Source organism: Corvus kubaryi, unplaced genomic scaffold, assembly GCF_017639235.1.
Source record: "Corvus kubaryi isolate FWS band 111438036 unplaced genomic scaffold, C.kubaryi_AGA036_p1.0 64806, whole genome shotgun sequence".
NCBI lineage: Eukaryota > Metazoa > Chordata > Aves > Passeriformes > Corvidae > Corvus > Corvus kubaryi.
Genome location: NW_024581522.1, coordinates 1 through 17,917, shown reverse-complemented (window position 1 = coordinate 17,917; position 17,917 = coordinate 1). Strand labels below are relative to the sequence as shown.

General features: G+C 41.3%; 1 protein-coding gene across 2 annotated transcripts; it reads right to left on the bottom strand.

Annotated features, from left to right (window-relative positions):
* Window positions 1-1,100: 1,100 nt before the first annotated feature.
* On the bottom strand, window positions 1,101-17,088 carry LOC121672639 (F-box/LRR-repeat protein 3). Of its 2 annotated transcripts, none has more exons than XM_042045378.1 (5): window positions 16,905-17,088; window positions 12,426-12,789; window positions 10,292-10,414; window positions 7,038-7,209; window positions 1,101-2,206 (listed from the first exon to the last, which is right to left on the bottom strand). In XM_042045378.1, the coding sequence occupies exons 2-5, from the start codon at window positions 12,786-12,788 to the stop codon at window positions 1,563-1,565; spliced, it is 1,302 nt and encodes a 433-aa protein (XP_041901312.1). In that variant the 5' UTR covers window position 12,789; window positions 16,905-17,088; the 3' UTR covers window positions 1,101-1,562. The 2 variants fall into 2 exon arrangements, with proteins under 2 accessions (XP_041901312.1, XP_041901311.1); XM_042045377.1 differs by lacking the exon at window positions 16,905-17,088 and adding an exon at window positions 14,230-14,490.
* Window positions 17,089-17,917: the final 829 nt, after the last annotated feature.

Below are 17,917 nucleotides of genomic sequence, written 5' to 3'. Positions count from 1 at the left end.
TACATTTGGATAAACATGACTGAAATCAGAGATGAACAAAATCTACTTACTACCAGAAGGGGCTGTATAGCTCAACTGAGAAGCAGCCACCAGCTAAGTTCAACCCAGCCCACAGGGGCAGCTCTACCTTGCTGAGGGCTGACAACATCTCTCAAACATGCAGCTGTGTGGGCAACACTTCGGTGTTACCATCAGTAACCTCAAAGAGAAAATAACATAATTGTTAGCAGTAAAAAATGAAGTCACGAGCCACATCCAGATCACAGGCAATGCCTTGCCTACATCACTTACAAACTACAAACTTTCTTTAATAAAATTGATTTATCAAATGTTCAAAACAAATTTTTGCCTATTACTCTACTTCACCAAGTCTACTCCTTTTCGGTTTTTAAATATTATGAAATGACAGAACTAGCTGAATTAAAGGTATACAAAATTATTATCTATCAAACATCCACTTTATACATAAACATTTTTGAAACAGATTTACAGTATATAGTTAAGTTTATACAGCTTAAGCAACTGTTCCAATGTCATTTCTCTCAAACTGAAAGCAGCCAAAAGGTCTAAGGTTTTGTGAAAAGGTTCTTGGTCAACATTCAAATTTTACCTTTCTCATCTCACACTGCTCACACTCCTGTCATCAGAACAACATTGCAGGGTTCATTTCACAAACCATACATTATTCCATCTCACCATATGCTGCCAAACCAGTTAATGTGCAAGAAAAGCTCATTAACTCCAATGTGGTTTTAAATAGAATGTATCTACATTTTTCCCCAGAATGCTTTCGCTTCCTGAGCTAGACATAAAATACCTTAAAACAGGTTTAGACACAGATCTGAGACCCCGTAAGCAAACTACATTAAAATGCATAGAGGGTGGAAAAAACCCCACAGCGCTTTTGGTAGCTCACACTACTGCTTGTTAGCGCTCTAAATACATTTTAGATGGATCTAATAATCTGTTGAATAACGTGTTAAACTTTCTACTTTAGTTGTCTAAACTGTTATTATTGTGTATTGCTCTTGCCTTTATGACTTACTTAACAGAATGTATGTATTTCACAGGCTACTAAATTTCCTATAATTGTCATCTTGTCATTGAGGTGACTGGATTTAGAAATGCTATGGTCTGCAACAAAAGCATGCAATTTTGGTGGGCTTTTGATTGGCTTTTTAAGATAAAATGTGGTTGTGTCCAATGCTACTATCTAAATCAAAGAAGGGCAGCATATTACAACTGGTATTTTGCAAGTACATTTCAATATTTTAAATAATTTTTTTTCCAAAAATGTTTGAGGTCACTTTTAATGACAAAGAATAAATCTAAAACAGAAACCTGATTTTTGTTTGGATGAAAACAGGTTTTGGAGCTGTGAACTCTATTTTTGGTTCCGAAATTCCAGAACAATTTTTGAAAGAAAAATTAATTTTATAATCAAACCATTAATTAACTTGCAGTAAAATCTGTATTATTAAATAAGCTTATACAGGAAATTGCAATATGGTAATCTTGGGTTTAAGGTGCTACTCCATTCACCCTGGAGTCTTTTAAGGACTTTACCACGTGGGCATCATGTCTGGGAACCAGACTCTACCAAGATGCTTTGAAACTTCCCAATGAATCTGCTCTAAGCTGTACTTCTGATCAGGAATCAAAACTTCCTCCATAATAGAGAGCTGAGAGAGGCGACCGCCACACATCTTCACAAACTCAACAAAGGCACTGCAAGAGACTTCACATTCTCCGAGGCCCACGGCCGACAGGTACTTGCACCGCTCCGCAATGCAGATCAGCTCCTCGTCCAGCGGCCGTAATCCATTGGCACACACCACCAGTTCAACCAGCCGTGGACACGTCATCCCAACGCGGCCGAGCACGTCCTTGCTTACTGACCTCCCGAAGTAAAGGTGAGTGACAGGTATCTCATAACGAAAGAACGGATCAAACTCCTCCTCATACAAGAAAAAGTACATGACTAAATTGACTTTAGGAGAATGCTTGATGAAAGCGTCCCAGCTGCTCTTCTGAATGGTGTGGAACTGAGTCTGTCCAGGATTTTCACTGACAACATCAATGCGCAAGTGTTCTAACCTGACGTGCTTTTCAGAAGACAAAGCAAGCAGCAGCTCATCACTCAGCAGGTGGTAGTTCAGCGCCAGCTCACGCAAGCCATGGCACTGGTCAGCCACACAAAGGATACCTGGGAGAAGAGAACATTATGCAAGGGATTACACAAACAAAGGCACTGATGACTGAACAACAGGAGGGAATTTGTTTATGTGTGGCAGGAGGGTGCTACGGGCACCTATTTCAATGTGCAATCTAGACCTTAAATCAAAACCAAATCATACTGGAAACCTGACCATGAATCTTTTTCACAAGCATGACCTTGTGACTTCTTTGTAGCTACATGTAAGACAGATACACACAATGTGCCTACATCTCTATTTTGCTAGGGATCATAAAGAAGTTAAAAAATACATAAACAGAAGTGACAAATATATAAATAGCATATTCTGACTGTTCTGCCCTTTTCTAAGACCACATATAGTCAACCTTGTTTTTGTAAAAGGTCCTTACTCATGATAAAAGTATTTCCTTAGCCAGCTCTGGAAGAATTGCTGACTGCTCTGTGGCTGACAAAGCAACTGTGAATGAGATTTGTTATCTGAAGAAAGCAAAAATAAAATGAATGCTACATTTTAATTCAATAGAGAGGCTGCTGCTGTCACTATTTGTTTTTTCTAGGAAAGTATTAATGCTTAAATTTGGAAAAGCTACAGCAAAAAAGAGGCAAAACACTAAAAATATGGAGCAGTAATTTCTAGAACAGCAAGTTTCAGACTCTCTATAATGATTCAATATAATTTGCTGCTCACAGAAGACAAAAACATCAAAAAGAGAATCCAGTTCAGTCTGCGGTTTCCATTCATACTATTTCTAGATACAAGAGATGGTATTATACTGGTAACAGTACTGAAAAAAATAAAAAGCACTAAGAAAAGCATACAGTCCTCTGCATTTCATGTGACCCAGAAAACTGCATGAAATGTGGGATACAGCCTTTCCATTAATAGAGGGGATAAGAAAATAGCATTTAACATACTGAGAAACCTGAGCTCAATACACTCTAGCTCTGAAGCAAGAGGAATACAGAAAACAGTATTTTAAGGTGCAGCTGTTAAACTTAAGAGAAGCCTACACTGAGCATAAAAACGCTTTCTTAAAAAAAAAAAAAAAAATCACTGCGAAAACATTGCATGAATCAGAAGGGCTACTATGATCACTCTCTAAGCAGACTCAGACATGCTGCTTCAGAATACCTAGGTCTGTTGATCTATAAAGTATTGTAGGCAGTTTCAAGATCCATATATATTTTCTCATCTCGACAAAGTTAGTTGTCCTGGCTGCCATCCTTCCACAAATCTTTGTTAACTTTAGGGGTCCATTATGGACCAGTGCAATGCAAAAGGGAAGAGCTGGGGTTCAATTTACTGTGATTTTTTTATGGGTCTAGAACTGGATATGCACAGTCTGTCAATGCAGTTATGCATCCTACATATAGAGCTGACAAGGAATACAGTGTAAATAGCTACTAAAGGACCTGCCTGGAGCCCATGTAGTTCACAGAACATCCCTAGGCACTGCCTACACCTTTGTGTCACTGAGAGGTAAATGGCTCTGCTCTCTGACCTTACTGCACAGATCCGCATCAAAAAAATCCCTGATCCATGATGTCCCTGATGCAGGCACACCTGACGCCACTCTGCTTCCCAACTCCCACTCCAAGAGAAGCAGCCCTCCTACCCCCATGTCACAGCAGAAACACCACCTCTACAGGAACACTTTCCATTCCCTCTATTCCAACACTTAGTATTTCAGAGGGCAAACAGCAAACAGAAGAATATTCAAGTAAGCTCACAAGGATTACAAACACATCACAGCCTTTGTTTCTCCAGCTCAAACTCAAATGTGCCTCTTTATCTTTGTACAGTAACTTAGAACAATTCACTGTTTGATATCAATCTTTTTCCTTTATCCCTGCGGTAGTGGAGTCTCTCTTGCACTACTTTCATTACTCTTTTCTGTCCTTCACTAAAAAATTTCTTGAGAACTGACCTAGTAATGAACATTCCTCCCTCCTCCAATCTGAAGACATTTTAACTGCATCTATAAGTAATTAGTTTTGCAACTCACAGCCCTTTTGGGTCAGTAAAGTTTTTCCACATCTATAGCAGCCTGCTAATTATAATATTCCCATTACAAAAAAAATCCAGGTCAATTTTCCTTCAAGATTCTCATTTTTGCAATCTGCCTGCTCTTGAAGCCAACTATCCACATACCGGCTTCTTTCTTTTGTTCCACCTGGTGGGTTGTCCCTGCCTGGACACCAAGTGCCCACCAAAGCCGTGTAATCACTTCCTCCCCCAGCTGGGCAGGGGAGAGAATAAAATTAAAAACTCGAAGAGTGAAGATAAAGGTGACAGGGAGAGATCACTCACCAATCATGGGTTAAACAGACTCAGCTTGGGGAAATCAATTTATTATCACTTAAATAAGAGTAGAGTAATGAGAAATAAAACTGAAACTTAACACACCTTCCTCTCACTCCTTTGTTCTTCCCAGGCTTAACTTCCTCATGATTTTCTCTACCTCCTTCCCTCCCAGCAGCACAGGGCGACACGGAATGGGGGCTATAGTCAGTTCTTCAGACACTGTCTCTGCCACTCCTTCCTCCTCAGGGGGAGACCCCTCCCACTCTTCCCCAGCTCTAGCATGGGGTCCCTCACATGGGAGCAGTCCCCCACGAACTTCTCCAGTGGGAGTCCTTCTCAGACTGCAGTTCTTCATAAACTGCTCCAGCGTGGGTCTCTTCCATGGCGTGCAGTCCTTCAGGACAGACTCCAATTCCTGTCATCAAAACTGCTCCAGCATGGGCTCCTCTCTCAAAAGGTGCTTTCAACAGACTCTTCCAGCATGGGCTTCCAACAGAGTCACAGCCTCCTTCAGCCATCCACCTGTTCCAGCCTGAGGTCCTCCACGGGCTGCAGGTGGATCTCTGCCCCACCGTGGCCCTCCATAGGCTGCAGGGGCACAGCAGCATCACCGTGGTCTGCACCAGGGGCTGCAGGGGAATCTCAGTTCTGGCACCTGGATCAGCTCCTGCCCCTCCTTCTTCACTGACCTTGGTGTCTGCAGAGTTGTTTCTCTCACGTATACTCGCTCCTACCTCCAGCTGCAATTGCTCTCCTGCAGTACCTTTCCCCCTTCTTCAATAGGTTATCCCAGAGGCGCTACCACTGTCACTGATGGGCTTGGCCTTGGCTCTGCTGGACATGGGGAAGCTTCTGGCAGTTTTCACAGAAGCCACTCCTGTGGCCCCCTCACTGCCCCACAAAACATTGCCATGCAAACCCAGCACATCCACTTTTTTCTCCATCTCAAGGCACACCTACACCTGAATTAAGCAATTAAACTCTCCTACTGTTAGCTTAGCACTCCCTGGTTTTGTTACTAACACATCTTATCCCAATCTATTAATCTCCACTCCATGAAGGACAATAGTAGTTGTGCTCCTTAAACAGGCACGACAATTTCTTACCCATTGTTCCTTAAATTAAAAACCATGCAAGATACATCAATCAGAACACACCCATGTCTCCTCCCAAATTATCAGTGCATGATGTTCCAATAAAGCCTTCTAGCAAGGATTATCCACAAACCAGCAAAGTCTGCTAGAGCTGACAAGTTACTCTTCAATCCATGTCCAAGGAAATTACTCTCTCTGCCTAGCTACAGATTACTGCTGAAGCCTTTTCCTCTTGACAGACACATTACAGCCCTCGTACTTCTCAGACACAAGGATTCTCAAAAAACAATTTTAAGTTGGAAAAGCCAGTCCCTCAAGCCAATTTAAACAATCCCCATCTATGATTAGAAAGCTTTGGAGGAGGCATTCCAGTTAATTCTGTGGACACTTTGCTGGACCAGGCTGCTGCAAAACATCAGTCCTACATTTTCAGGACTTCTTTATACAAAACCAAACACAAGGTTTTGTCTGAGACCTACACTTGCAAAAGGTATTAAGTTTGTTTTGTTTGTTATCACTACAATAACACACCCTCTGCAACAGTACTGCTTTCGACTTTCCCCTTTTAGGAATCCTGCTGGTGAATCTGACAGACAATAAACCTAGCATTTACAGCTGCAATCTATTTGCATGAAAAGTTATGGCATTATGGTTTCTATAGTTTCTACTCATCCTCAGAAGAGGAATCATACTGGGTAGCCAGGATTTCATTTACAATTCCTCTTCCATTTCTCAGTGAAAAACTGTAAGTGTTAAGCTGATGTGCTGCGAATAAATCTTAAACTTGCTGTGCATTGCATAGGTCTACCATAAATGTTAATTCTGTGAACTTCAACAATCTTGAGTGATTTCTGATATGAGCTGGCTTCATTCTTGTTACAGACACACTTAAGAGTGTTAGAGAAATACATTTGCTGACAGTAGAAGTTTTGTATAGCTCAGTCTCTTCTCCCCTTTTTGATGCTGTCTGCAGTTATTCTCCAGCTATGACTTTTTTTCAGAATGACTAAACCAGCATCTTCCTAATCCATGGCATGCCAACAGTCAAAATCCACACATAACAAAATATGGAAAGAAACCTCATATTCCAAAAAAGTTTAATTATATTGGAATACTTAATCATTGCACAAATAGCGCACTATCAAGTCGATATATACTCATTAAGTTCCACACGAGGTTAACCACTTCCCCACAACAGACATGCACTATTTCATTATTAGCCCAGTAGTCACTGTGAAGTGGTAGGGTAGACAGATTGACCACCAGCTGAAATGACTTTATTCAGCCACAGTTGTCCATAATACCACAGTCATCTTCCCTCTGACACCATTTTTCCAGGGGTGTACTGATTTCAGACAGATTGTAATGCACACATTAAAAAGTCCAAACCAACCAACCAACAAATCCCAAATGAGCTAACCCCAAAACCACAGTAGCTTACCAGCTGGAGAAACATGAGGACAACTGCTCATTTTCAACAGTTTGAGCGTGTCACTGTTGTTCGCCACCAGAACCTTGAGAGATGGATCATCTACTGGTGTGTCATCAATCTTAAGTGAAGAGAGGGATTTGGAGTTCACAAACACCACTGTCAGTGCAGAAATAAAGTGAGACTGAAAAAAAAAAAGGAGGTTTATATGAAAGAGTATTATCTAAAAATCTCAATGGTCTTATACTGTACACAGCAGTCCTAGCTTTTACTTCTTGACAGCATTTGCTGAAAAAGCATTCTTTTGATACTGCATAATTAAAAAATAATATTAATACTGTCATTTGTGAGTAGAGGAAGTGTAATAATTTTTTGCTATCCGTTTATGAATTTGGCAAATCAGAACGTGTAACATTAGAAGTTAATCAAGACCCTGGACTATCCACTGCACAAATTTACTTCTACAGAAAGACCACAAGCAAAGGGGAAAGCCTAGAAGCCCTAATTTTGAAGAATTTTTTTTATGTTCTTTGAACAGATGAGGCAAGTCACACTCTAAAAGAAGCATCCTCTGGAAGAGGAATTCCCACATGGAAAATTGTGCTGCATTGGTGATATGCAAACATAGTCAGGAGTGTTTGTATCCAAAGCCAAATGACTGTACTGCCGGCCTACCACCCACACAAGAGTAATTCGGGTTTGGACGGATTTCTTGGAAAGCTAACTGGAGTGGTCCAAACAGAGCCAAGGAGCAGGAAATCAATTAATTACTGAATAAGCAGCATAGATAAGGTAGGACAAGTGCTCAGCATTTTTACTTAACCACTGAAACTTGTCAGTAAACACAGAGCCCAGGGAACCTGAACTTGAGAAACACAGACTAAGGAGCAGATACAGCAGTGACTGCAGAAACCACTGGTGGTATGAAGTGAGTAAGTAGTTCATCTTCATGATTTCTTACAAGACTGACCAAATACAAGACTTTAAAAAAGTATTTTCTCCATGCGCTACATTAAGTATCATAAAAAAAAAGACCTGCTACTTTGATTTCAAGCCTGTTTCATTCTGAGCCACAGGCACATATCCTGAACACAGTTACATGACAGAAGGTCTGACAACAGTATTTCTTCATTCTTAGGTAATATGTTTGTGTTTTTTGATAAAACTCCCACACAATTAGATTTAGAATAGGACTTATGCTTTCATGCTAACACAAACTTTCTAAGTCAGTTCATGCAAATGGAAACAGGAAGTTCAACTCAGAATCTTCATGCACTTTGGCTTTAGGGACCACTCCAACTATCCTGACAATATGCTGCTTATATACATATGTTATGTACAGAAGAAAAGATGCTTCAATATTATTTCAACTCTGTATTATGAGTGTTAGTACTGTGTTTTTATTCTATTTAGAAAATATTTCTAAAATTCTCTGTTTTATTATCTATTTAGAAAAAGAAGGCTGTTAAATAAAAAGGCAAAGAAAGTTAACCACACTCATTAAAAAAGGTAACTTGAAACTTCTAGTTTGAAGAGCTAATGGGAAACAGGCAATATTCCAACACGTAAAAGCTGGTCTTCTCAGTATTGCCACACCTGTAGCCTGTAGTATGATTCTTTAAAAGATTCTACTCATGTAGAATGTACTTAGCGGAAAGACAGGCAACACAACACTAAATATGAGCTACAGATTATTTACCACATGTCAGGTCACTTGAGAACAGAAGAGCACTGATGAAGATAATGCCAAGTAGTTCAGACTTCCTATACAGTCTGATAAAAATAAAAAACCCCACGGCCTCCCCCAAAAAATCCAAAACCACAGCAAAGTATTAACCATTTTCCAAATTAGTTCATCTTTGTCTGCTTCTCATCTAATGGACCTGTCACTAACAGCTTCCCACCAGAATTTAGTCATGGCCAAATTCAATTCTTTAGTTTCACTAGTTGTCCTTATGCCAGTGACAAAACCATTGAAGTTCTAAACACCAAAAGGCAAATTATCCTTAGAGCTAATTTTGGCTTATTTTGAATCTATTTTTTTAAAGGCCAAACGTGAACTTACTGAGAACAAAAAAGGAAGCCTATGCTTTATAAGCCTTGAAGCTGAATAAGAACATAGCACAAACAATTACTAAGCAGAGTAATTAGGGTCCTGTACAGTAAAGCTGAACAGGACCCTAATATGTCACTCCAGTGAAAACTAAGATCTAAAGCAGCATTCAGATTAATAAAGAAAACAGTAAGAAAGAGCTGAAAGGACAAAGTATTTTTAAAACACTGTGGACTGTTTTCACTACATTCAGGTTTTCTTATCATCACACTTCAAAGAGCATCAGAAAAGGAAAAAAAATCACAGCAAAACTAGTTAAATATCTGAAAAGCCTCTTTGAAAATTATGGATTAAAATTACATATTCAAGAGAGCTACATGATGTGGCAGTAACCACTGTCAAGGATAACAGCTGATAATCCTTCTGTAGCTAACCTTACATGTAGCCTACTTCCTTTCCCGGGGCTGTCTCTAGTTCCTCCTCGTCCTCACTGCCATCACCAGCAATGACATCACTGAGATCTAGCTAATAGCCTATTTGTATGTGACCCTTCACAACCACTCCACTCCTCCTTAGCAATAGTACACTTCTACCTCACTAGCAGGAATGCTTCTTTAGAAGCACATGTAAGAGGTTGTTGTCTTCCAGATTAAATGCCTTCTAACAAGATCAGATTTTTGGTAAACATGCAAGGTAAAAATCTTGACTAAAAATTTCAGAAATACAGTGCACTGCACCAAGGATGCTGATGCTTGATTGCATGACATGAAGCCCTGCAAATCATTATCCAATTTCTTTCTGAAGAGAGCTCATTGATCATGTAAGCCCTATGGCAAGCCCACACAGATAAAACTCTACCATTCATTTGATTGTAATTGTCTCCTAAACAAACCCCACAACACAATTACACAGACCTGAACTGTCTAGCCTCTTAACTTGCACCACACTGCTCAGCACTGCATTGAGGTCAATAGACAGGAGGACTTGAAAGAACAAGGTCAGGCCTATGTTCTCACATGATTCAGAGACTGAATGGAACTTTAGATACCCATCACAGTACATATCAGTTCCTCCCTTTATTAGAGACCAGACTACTAATAAACTTTTCTTTACCAAAGATTCATATTCCCACAATAGAACTTTCATAAAGTTATAGATGTACCGTATGAAACACTGCAATACTTTGACATAGAAAATATACATAATAAAATACCTTTGGTAAATCCATGAAGCTTGGCCGGGCAGTCGAAATTAGCCCAAGTGTTTTCAGAGAGCAATTCACAAGCTGTGATAAAATATCACAAGCTGCTTCTGCAGATTCCTTGCTACTGTCCACCTTAAAACAAAATGAATTTCATGTTCAGAAAGCACTGCAAATACACTTTTAACTTTTTTTTCCACTTTACCTTCTGAAATGGGATGTCAAAAAAACCCCCACAATGAAACACCTCATTGTGAATCCATCAATGTTATTCTTTATTCCCCCAAAAAGTATGCACCAAAAATCCAAGACAATTCGCTGTAAATTTACTACTCTTCTAACACTTAGGTAAAATACTGCATGGTGACAGGTCAACTTAACAGTTTGTTCCAAGATACTCATTCCACAAATAAGCAAGTGGAGGGTCCAGAGCCTATTCCAATTCCCCTTTACATTCCTCCTTATCAAAATGCAAGAATTCTATAAATCCCTTCCTATGTGCAAAAGCCACTTCTTTTTACAGTGGCTCAGTTCTTAAAATTGGCCCTTCACTGTTAAAACCACAACAAATACGCAATGGATACTCTCAAAAAAACAGACCAAACCAACACAAATCCCAAAACCTTCATTAGTCAGCTTGCTACCCAACCAAATCACTTAGTGTGTCTCCAGTGGACTTCCCCTGACACTTGGATGTGCTTTCTGAATAACCCCTTATGTACAGCAGCCATGACAGCTTTGCAAACCTACAGAGCAGTATAAAGCCTGATCACAGGGTAAAATTTAACTCCACCATAAGACACATGACCTTGGCAGCAACAGATTAAGTCCAACGAATGTTCATTTTCTGCTCAAACACAAGCTGAAAAACCTTGATTTTCAACAATCTCATCTTTCTTTGTCTACAGAAAACACCCCTCACGTTTTCAGCCTTTACAGAGGAGCGGTGAGTGTTACACCCACTTCCTCGTGTATTCTGCAGCACTGAAGAACAACTGAAGAAATGATGGATCACCCTATGAGCAAAGGGCACCCAAAATTCTTCAAAATCACACAGTGTACAGCCACCCAGACAGCAGATAAGACACTGGGAGGTCACTCCCTACAGCCCTAAGTTTTCTTTATTTGGATGCTGATAAAAGCCCTGCAAACCCTGTGATAACAGTTTGTAATCTGGTACTGCAAGCAAGCAGGCAGAGGTGACTCAGCTACTCACATGCTGATGATTCCAGCATTAAAACTGCCTGATCTCAGAAACAAGTATGTTGAACTTGCTGCAGAAGTCATTTTCTTTCCAAATTTCTCACATAGCTGATGCATATGCAGCCCCGAGATTCACAGCACCCTTCCAAAACACACTGACATGTAAGCCCACATTAAAGGTTTTCATCTGCTGAAAATAATTCCAGTGTTAACAGAACTAATTCTCATCAAATGGTATTTCTCACCCAGGCACAATCAGTCCATGCACCACCCTATGCAAATCCCACATACTTTTTCAGTCCCGTGCAACACAGTTGTGCTGACTACAGACAATCCCATACAATTTAATATTAAAACTGCTAGTTGCTGACTAGTAGTACTGAAATCACCCTCTGTGCATTGGATGTTTTCTAACCATGAATATTGGAGCCAAGTCCCTAGAGAATGTGAAATGGAGAAATTCTCAACTTATGTATCCTGATTGAACTTAATTCTGAGGCAGGAACCACACATGCAGTCGTATCAGAACTATTTCTGTCCACTTCATGAAGCAGAATTTTAAGCAGCTAAACTGCCACAAAAAAACCTCAAAAAATCAAAAAAGGCAAAACCAACCAAAAAACCCCCCCCAAAAAAACCCCAACAAAGGACCCACAAAAACAAACAAAAAACCCCAAACAAACGACACCACCAAACAAAAAAATTCCTATCTAACAGAAATAAGGCAATGAAAACATATGTTCAGTACTGTTATTCCAAGTTTCGGCCCTGAAAATACACCCAAACAAATTAATTGGGAGGTAACCTCCATGTCTACATGTCCATTTAGAAAAGCCATTTCTTCAGTATACTAAGCCTGAAAACAAGGCCACTTACACACTGACAGGTGCCCTATTCCTTTTAGAACAAAAGTTACTTTTAAAAAGCCTATAAAGTATGCTACCTTGAAGCTAACATACTGCAGGTGATTGGAATGCCTCTTTATTATTTGCTTGATTAGTTCAGGATGTGTAGTCCTCAGGTTAGATGTGGCTGGTTGATTCAGTTCAAACTCAAAGCACCTCCAGAGATCAGGCATATGAAACACTTGGTTCCAGCTCCTGCAGACCTGGGATGCATGAGCACGATCCAGAAGTGGCAAATACTGGAACACCTGCAGGATAATGTCTTGGAGCAGATTTGCCCAGTCAGGACTCTGCACAGCTATGGCTTTCTTCTCTACCACCTTGTGTCTCTTGGATTCCTTCTCAGTTGTGTCTTCAGATGCACTGCTGTTAGCCTCATTAGTTTTCCTTCCTCGTTTCATTCTACAGAAGTAATAAAAAAAAAAAAAATCTATTTATTTTGTAAACGTAACAGAGCTGAGAACAATATTAATAGAAAATTGTGGAGGTGAAAAAGGATATTTTCTGCAACAACACCCTGGCAGGTTTTTTTTTCCTGCCATATATAAAAGAAAAAAACCCAAGTAACAAACCAAAGCGGCAGTCCAGAAATAACATTATCATCTAAACTGATCTCTTTAATATTACTTCTTTAATCATTAACAGTGCCAACCCATTTATAACAGTCACTCTTCTTTCAGTGTTTCATTTGTGTGTTTGAGAACACTTTGAACCTGTTTTACTGTGTTGTTGATTATCACTCCACCGTTCTACTAACGGAAGGATAATCTTCTGAACAATTTTTTGAAAACTAACATAAATACTGTTGCCCCAATCCTATTTATTAGGAACAACACTTGAAACTGTGAAGATAAAAATCAGGCAAGGAAGTAAAGAATTACTGTGTGCAGGCACTGCATATTGCAGATGTTCTATCAGACCAAATAATTTTTTCTCACAGAGGAAGAATATTTTCTGGTTTAATTTATTTATAATACATTACTTTAATAGGCATCTGTTTTAAATCAGTATACTTGAAAATATATTTCATCAAGTCCATTGGTGTGCTTTTATTTTTCCAACTAACTAGTAAATAGGCATTACAGAAGACTTCCAGTAAGAGTCTGGAAGTTTCGACCCACAAAAAAAAAATTACAGAAGGGCCAGAAAACTTTCTTCAAAATTGTATTAAATTCTGCAAGTCTGAGCAAAAAGTTGTAGCATATACTTTTTCCATAATGATGTCACTTAACTTCTACATTGTTAGAGAGAAAAAAACCTCACCACTACATATATCTGAAATAAATTTAAGGCTTTGATCCAAACGTGTTCTTTTGTACATGCCATCTTAAAACTAAACTTGGCATCTGATCTTTTTTTTTTTTTTAAGCCTCAGTGTGATGCACATCATGTCCTAAAGGGCTGTGCTACCTCACACTACACTACAGTGTACTCAATTCTAGTCTCTAAAGAGCTCAGAGAATCCAGGGGTGGGGTGAGCCTGACACGTAAAGCACCTCCAGCCTCCCTGGTTTCTACAGGATAAACAAGGACTTCATACACAGCGAAATCATCCTGGTTTAACATTCAAGTACAATTACATGTCTAAGATTATCATATGCCCAGTCCTTCTGGCATCTGGAAGTTTCCCTGCTGTGTATTGCAACTAAGTTTGGAAGTACTTCTTAAAACAAAATGCAAGTTAAAAATTATACTGTTCATAATCCAATGCATCATAGATTATTTTCTCAAAGCCAGCACCTCCCTACCTACCTTTAAAAGACTTTAATCCTAGCTACTCACATGACAGAAGCAAGCTATCACTTAAGGACTAAAGCCACTCATAAGATGATGCAGACAAACCTGAACATACGGTTATGAAAGACTGATGAACAGAATTGGTCTCTTGGCTTTTTTCAACTCCTATTTTTACTCCCACTAGCACTTGGAGGCAAGCAGAGGATGACAACAGTACTGGGCAAATATCTCTACTTGCTTCCTGAGAACTATTTTCTGTGATTCAGTCCCGACTAGGGGACTATGTAAAACACAATTCCTGTGCTGGAACAATCTTTCCGCCAGAGACAGAGTTCTGCTGCTGAGAGAAAAAAAGCAAGAAAACTGAACAGTGACTCAGAACCATCTGCAACTAACAAAAATATAAAAGAACTGCATTTTTCAACTGTGAAAATGGAATTCAACTTAAAATTAATCAAGAATTAATTGGCAAATCCACTGCAACCCTGTCGTGTTTCTGTTTGAGATAATAACTCAGCATAGTACAACAACAACATTTTTAATAGGCTAGTCTGAAATGCAACGTTCGTTTAAACTTTAGGCTAGACAGATATTCCAAACAACTAGGTTACAAGGAGCATTCACCACAGGCAAGCTATTAACTTCCCAAATTCAGGCTTGCCTGTTTGATGTCTAAGTCTTTCCAAAGCCATCGGTAAAATGTTAGACCTGGCTCTCCAAGTCTTCCTTTACAGAGATCCTGTCTCATCTTCTGCTAACAAGGCAGTAAACCTGCATAAATGTTCCAGTTAGGTGGCTACTTTTCTCATGCATTAAGGTAGAGTTTCAGGTCTTTTTCCCTCTTCTTTTGTCTCCCTTTCAGAGAAGACCAGGAGGGAGCTGCCAATGATAAAACTGTATTAATTTTTCTTCTGGAAAAAAGGCCTCTGGGATGTGCTGATAGGAGTGGACCAGGTCATCAACAGCTCCCCATCTGCACCTCTGAGCTAACTGGGATGAGCTCTAAGTAGCTAATATGTGCTGGTTACAGACCAAAACCCACTCCTGGAAGTTGTGGGATATTGTCCCACATTTTTATAAACAGACAATTTGAAAAAAAAAAAAGAGACAACACAGCCATCACTAGAGGCATAGTGATGATTTCTTCTTCCAAGAAAAGAAGATGTTACATATTCTAAATGCCATGACTTAAAGCAAGGGATGGAGAACAAACCACCATTTCCCAACAACTCTTTTTGCTACTGATATCCTGGACGCCCTTGTAATTAAAAAGACATTAAGTATAACCTTTCAAAAATATTTCCTTGGCAAACTTTTTCCAAACAGGAAAAAAGTGCCTAAGCTCAAGACTAAAAAATATTATTTTAAGAACTGCATTACTGTTTCGTCATCTAATTTCTAACCAATTTGTTCATCTAATTTTTGGCATCTTGCTTCAGAACTTAAAGTATCAGAATAGGTTTTTTTTAAAATGTAACCACTTTCAATCTCTTCACATGCCTAACAATAAAACAAATACAAAATTTAAAGAATGCATATTTGCCTACAGAAGTTTGCAGAGCCATCTGAAAAGATATTTATTTTAAAAAGTAAGGCCACTTAAGGGAGTAAACCTTTCTGCACATTTAACATAAAACCATGCAAATGCAATTAAGAGTTCAGTTCACTTTGCTTTACGTATCCAGTGATTTAAACATCCGACTATTTGAAATCCAAGGGCAACTTTTAAACAAGGAAGCCATGGATGCAAAATTTCATGCTAACAAATTACTGTAAGAGTAAAAGCTATTTTTCAACTGATGATTGCTTATCACTTCTTAGCAACGCATGAACCATCAATCTCGCTTTTAACTCTCTCTGGCATACGCCAGACACACACATATCACTGGTTTTCAAACTGCTGCTACGATTAACTTTGCTTTAGAAGCTAAGATCTTGGCAGAAAGGGAAAAAACAAAACAAAACAAAACAAAAAAACCCCAAAAGACCCAACTCTACTGATGCAGAGAGATGGGAGAAAGCCGGATGCCTGACTCCTTAAGATTTTCCAAGTAGATTTCTCCACCTATTATAACGACTTGTTTCTGAACTCCGCACCTGGGCGCAACCCACGCTATCTTGTTTGCAATAGTCATGTCCAACCCTAATCACACAGTTCAGTCACCGAGGAGGAGGAGGAGCAAAGCACGTGCTTAACATTGTTTTTATTGCCAAGTAAGGCGCAGCCAGAACACAACGGCAGTTAAAAAAAAAAAAAAAAAAACAAACCAAAAAAACCCACCAAAACCAAAGCAAACAAACCACAGCGCAGAGCTGTTTGCACCCTACTCATAACGCTTGACAGGAACCTGCCCAGCCCAGCTCGCTGTGCGTCACCCCCGCACAAAAGCTGCTCTAGGAATACCCGGAGTGCTCTAAAGGGGAGCACGGGCTGAACGAGGGGGCGACTCGGACACGAACCCAACCCCTCCCTGCCGCAAACAACCTGCTCCGCTGCACACAGCGAGGGTTTCGCCATTTATTACCGCTATCACGGGAACGCTGCGAGGCAGCGACCCCAAATACGACGGACTAGGATTTAAGGATCGCCCGCTACTCCCGGAGAAGGTTCCCTTCAGGATCGGCTCCTTCCGGCCCAGCCCCGGCCCGGGGCGCGGAGCTCCGACAGCCCCACAGGCCCCAAGCTCCGCCGCCCCCGCTGCTCGGACCCCGCTCCTGGGGCCTGGGACCCTGCGGATGGTCCCGCTGCGCCGCCACCCGCCCCCTTCCCGCCCCATCACCTGGCGGCTCCCTGCTACGCTTCGCATTAACCGGGGCTCGGGCCGCGCTGGCGCCTCCGCTCCGGCCACATCGGCTCTCTCCGCCAAAGCCGACCCCAGCGCCGCCTCCTCCGCCCGGCCGTTCGGTCCGTCCCGTCCCACCCGCGTCTCTGCTTCCCTCCTTCCCTGCCTCGCCCTCTGTTTACTTCCAGCGGCGGAAGCGACGCGGACCAGCCAAAATGGCGGCGGGCGGGCGGGCGGGGAGGTGGCGGCCCCGCCCCTCCCCTCAGGGCACCCCGCCCGCGGCGCCTCCGAGCGGGCGACGCCGCCAGCTCCTCCTCCCGCCCGCTCTGCGCCAGAGCTCGGTCCTGGGCGCTTCCTGCCTCGGAGTGGAAGGGCAAACGAAGTGTAGAGACGTGCTGGGGGTAATCCCAGATCAGGTCGGAAAAGACCTCAAAGATCATCGAGTCCAACCTATGACCGAACACCCCCGGGTCAGCTGCACCAGTGCCGCCTCAGTGCCGCCTCAGTGCCGCCTCCCGTCTCTCCTTAAAGGTCTCCAGGGATGGTGACTCCACCGCCTCCCTGGGCGGCCCATTCCAATATCTAATCACCATTTCCGTGAAGAAATTTCTCCTGATGTCCAACCTAAACCTCCCCTGGCGCAATTTATAACTATGTCGTCTTGTCCTGTCACTGGTTACCTGAGAGAAGATGCTGACCCCGACTTGGCTACAACCGCCTTTGAGGAGTTGTAGAGAGTGACAAAGTCCCCCCTAATCCTCCTTTTCTCCAGGCTAAACACCCCCAGCTCCCTCAGCTGTTCCTCATAGGACTTGTGTTCCAAACACTTCACCAGTTCCGCTGCCGTTCTCTGGACACGCTCCAGCCCCTCAATGTCTTTGTTGTAATGAGCAGCCCAGAACTGAACACAGCACTTGATGTGTGGCCTCACCAGTGCTGAGTACAGGGGCACAATCCCTGCCCTGGTCCTGCTGGCTGCACTACTGCTGATACAGGCCAGGATGCCATTG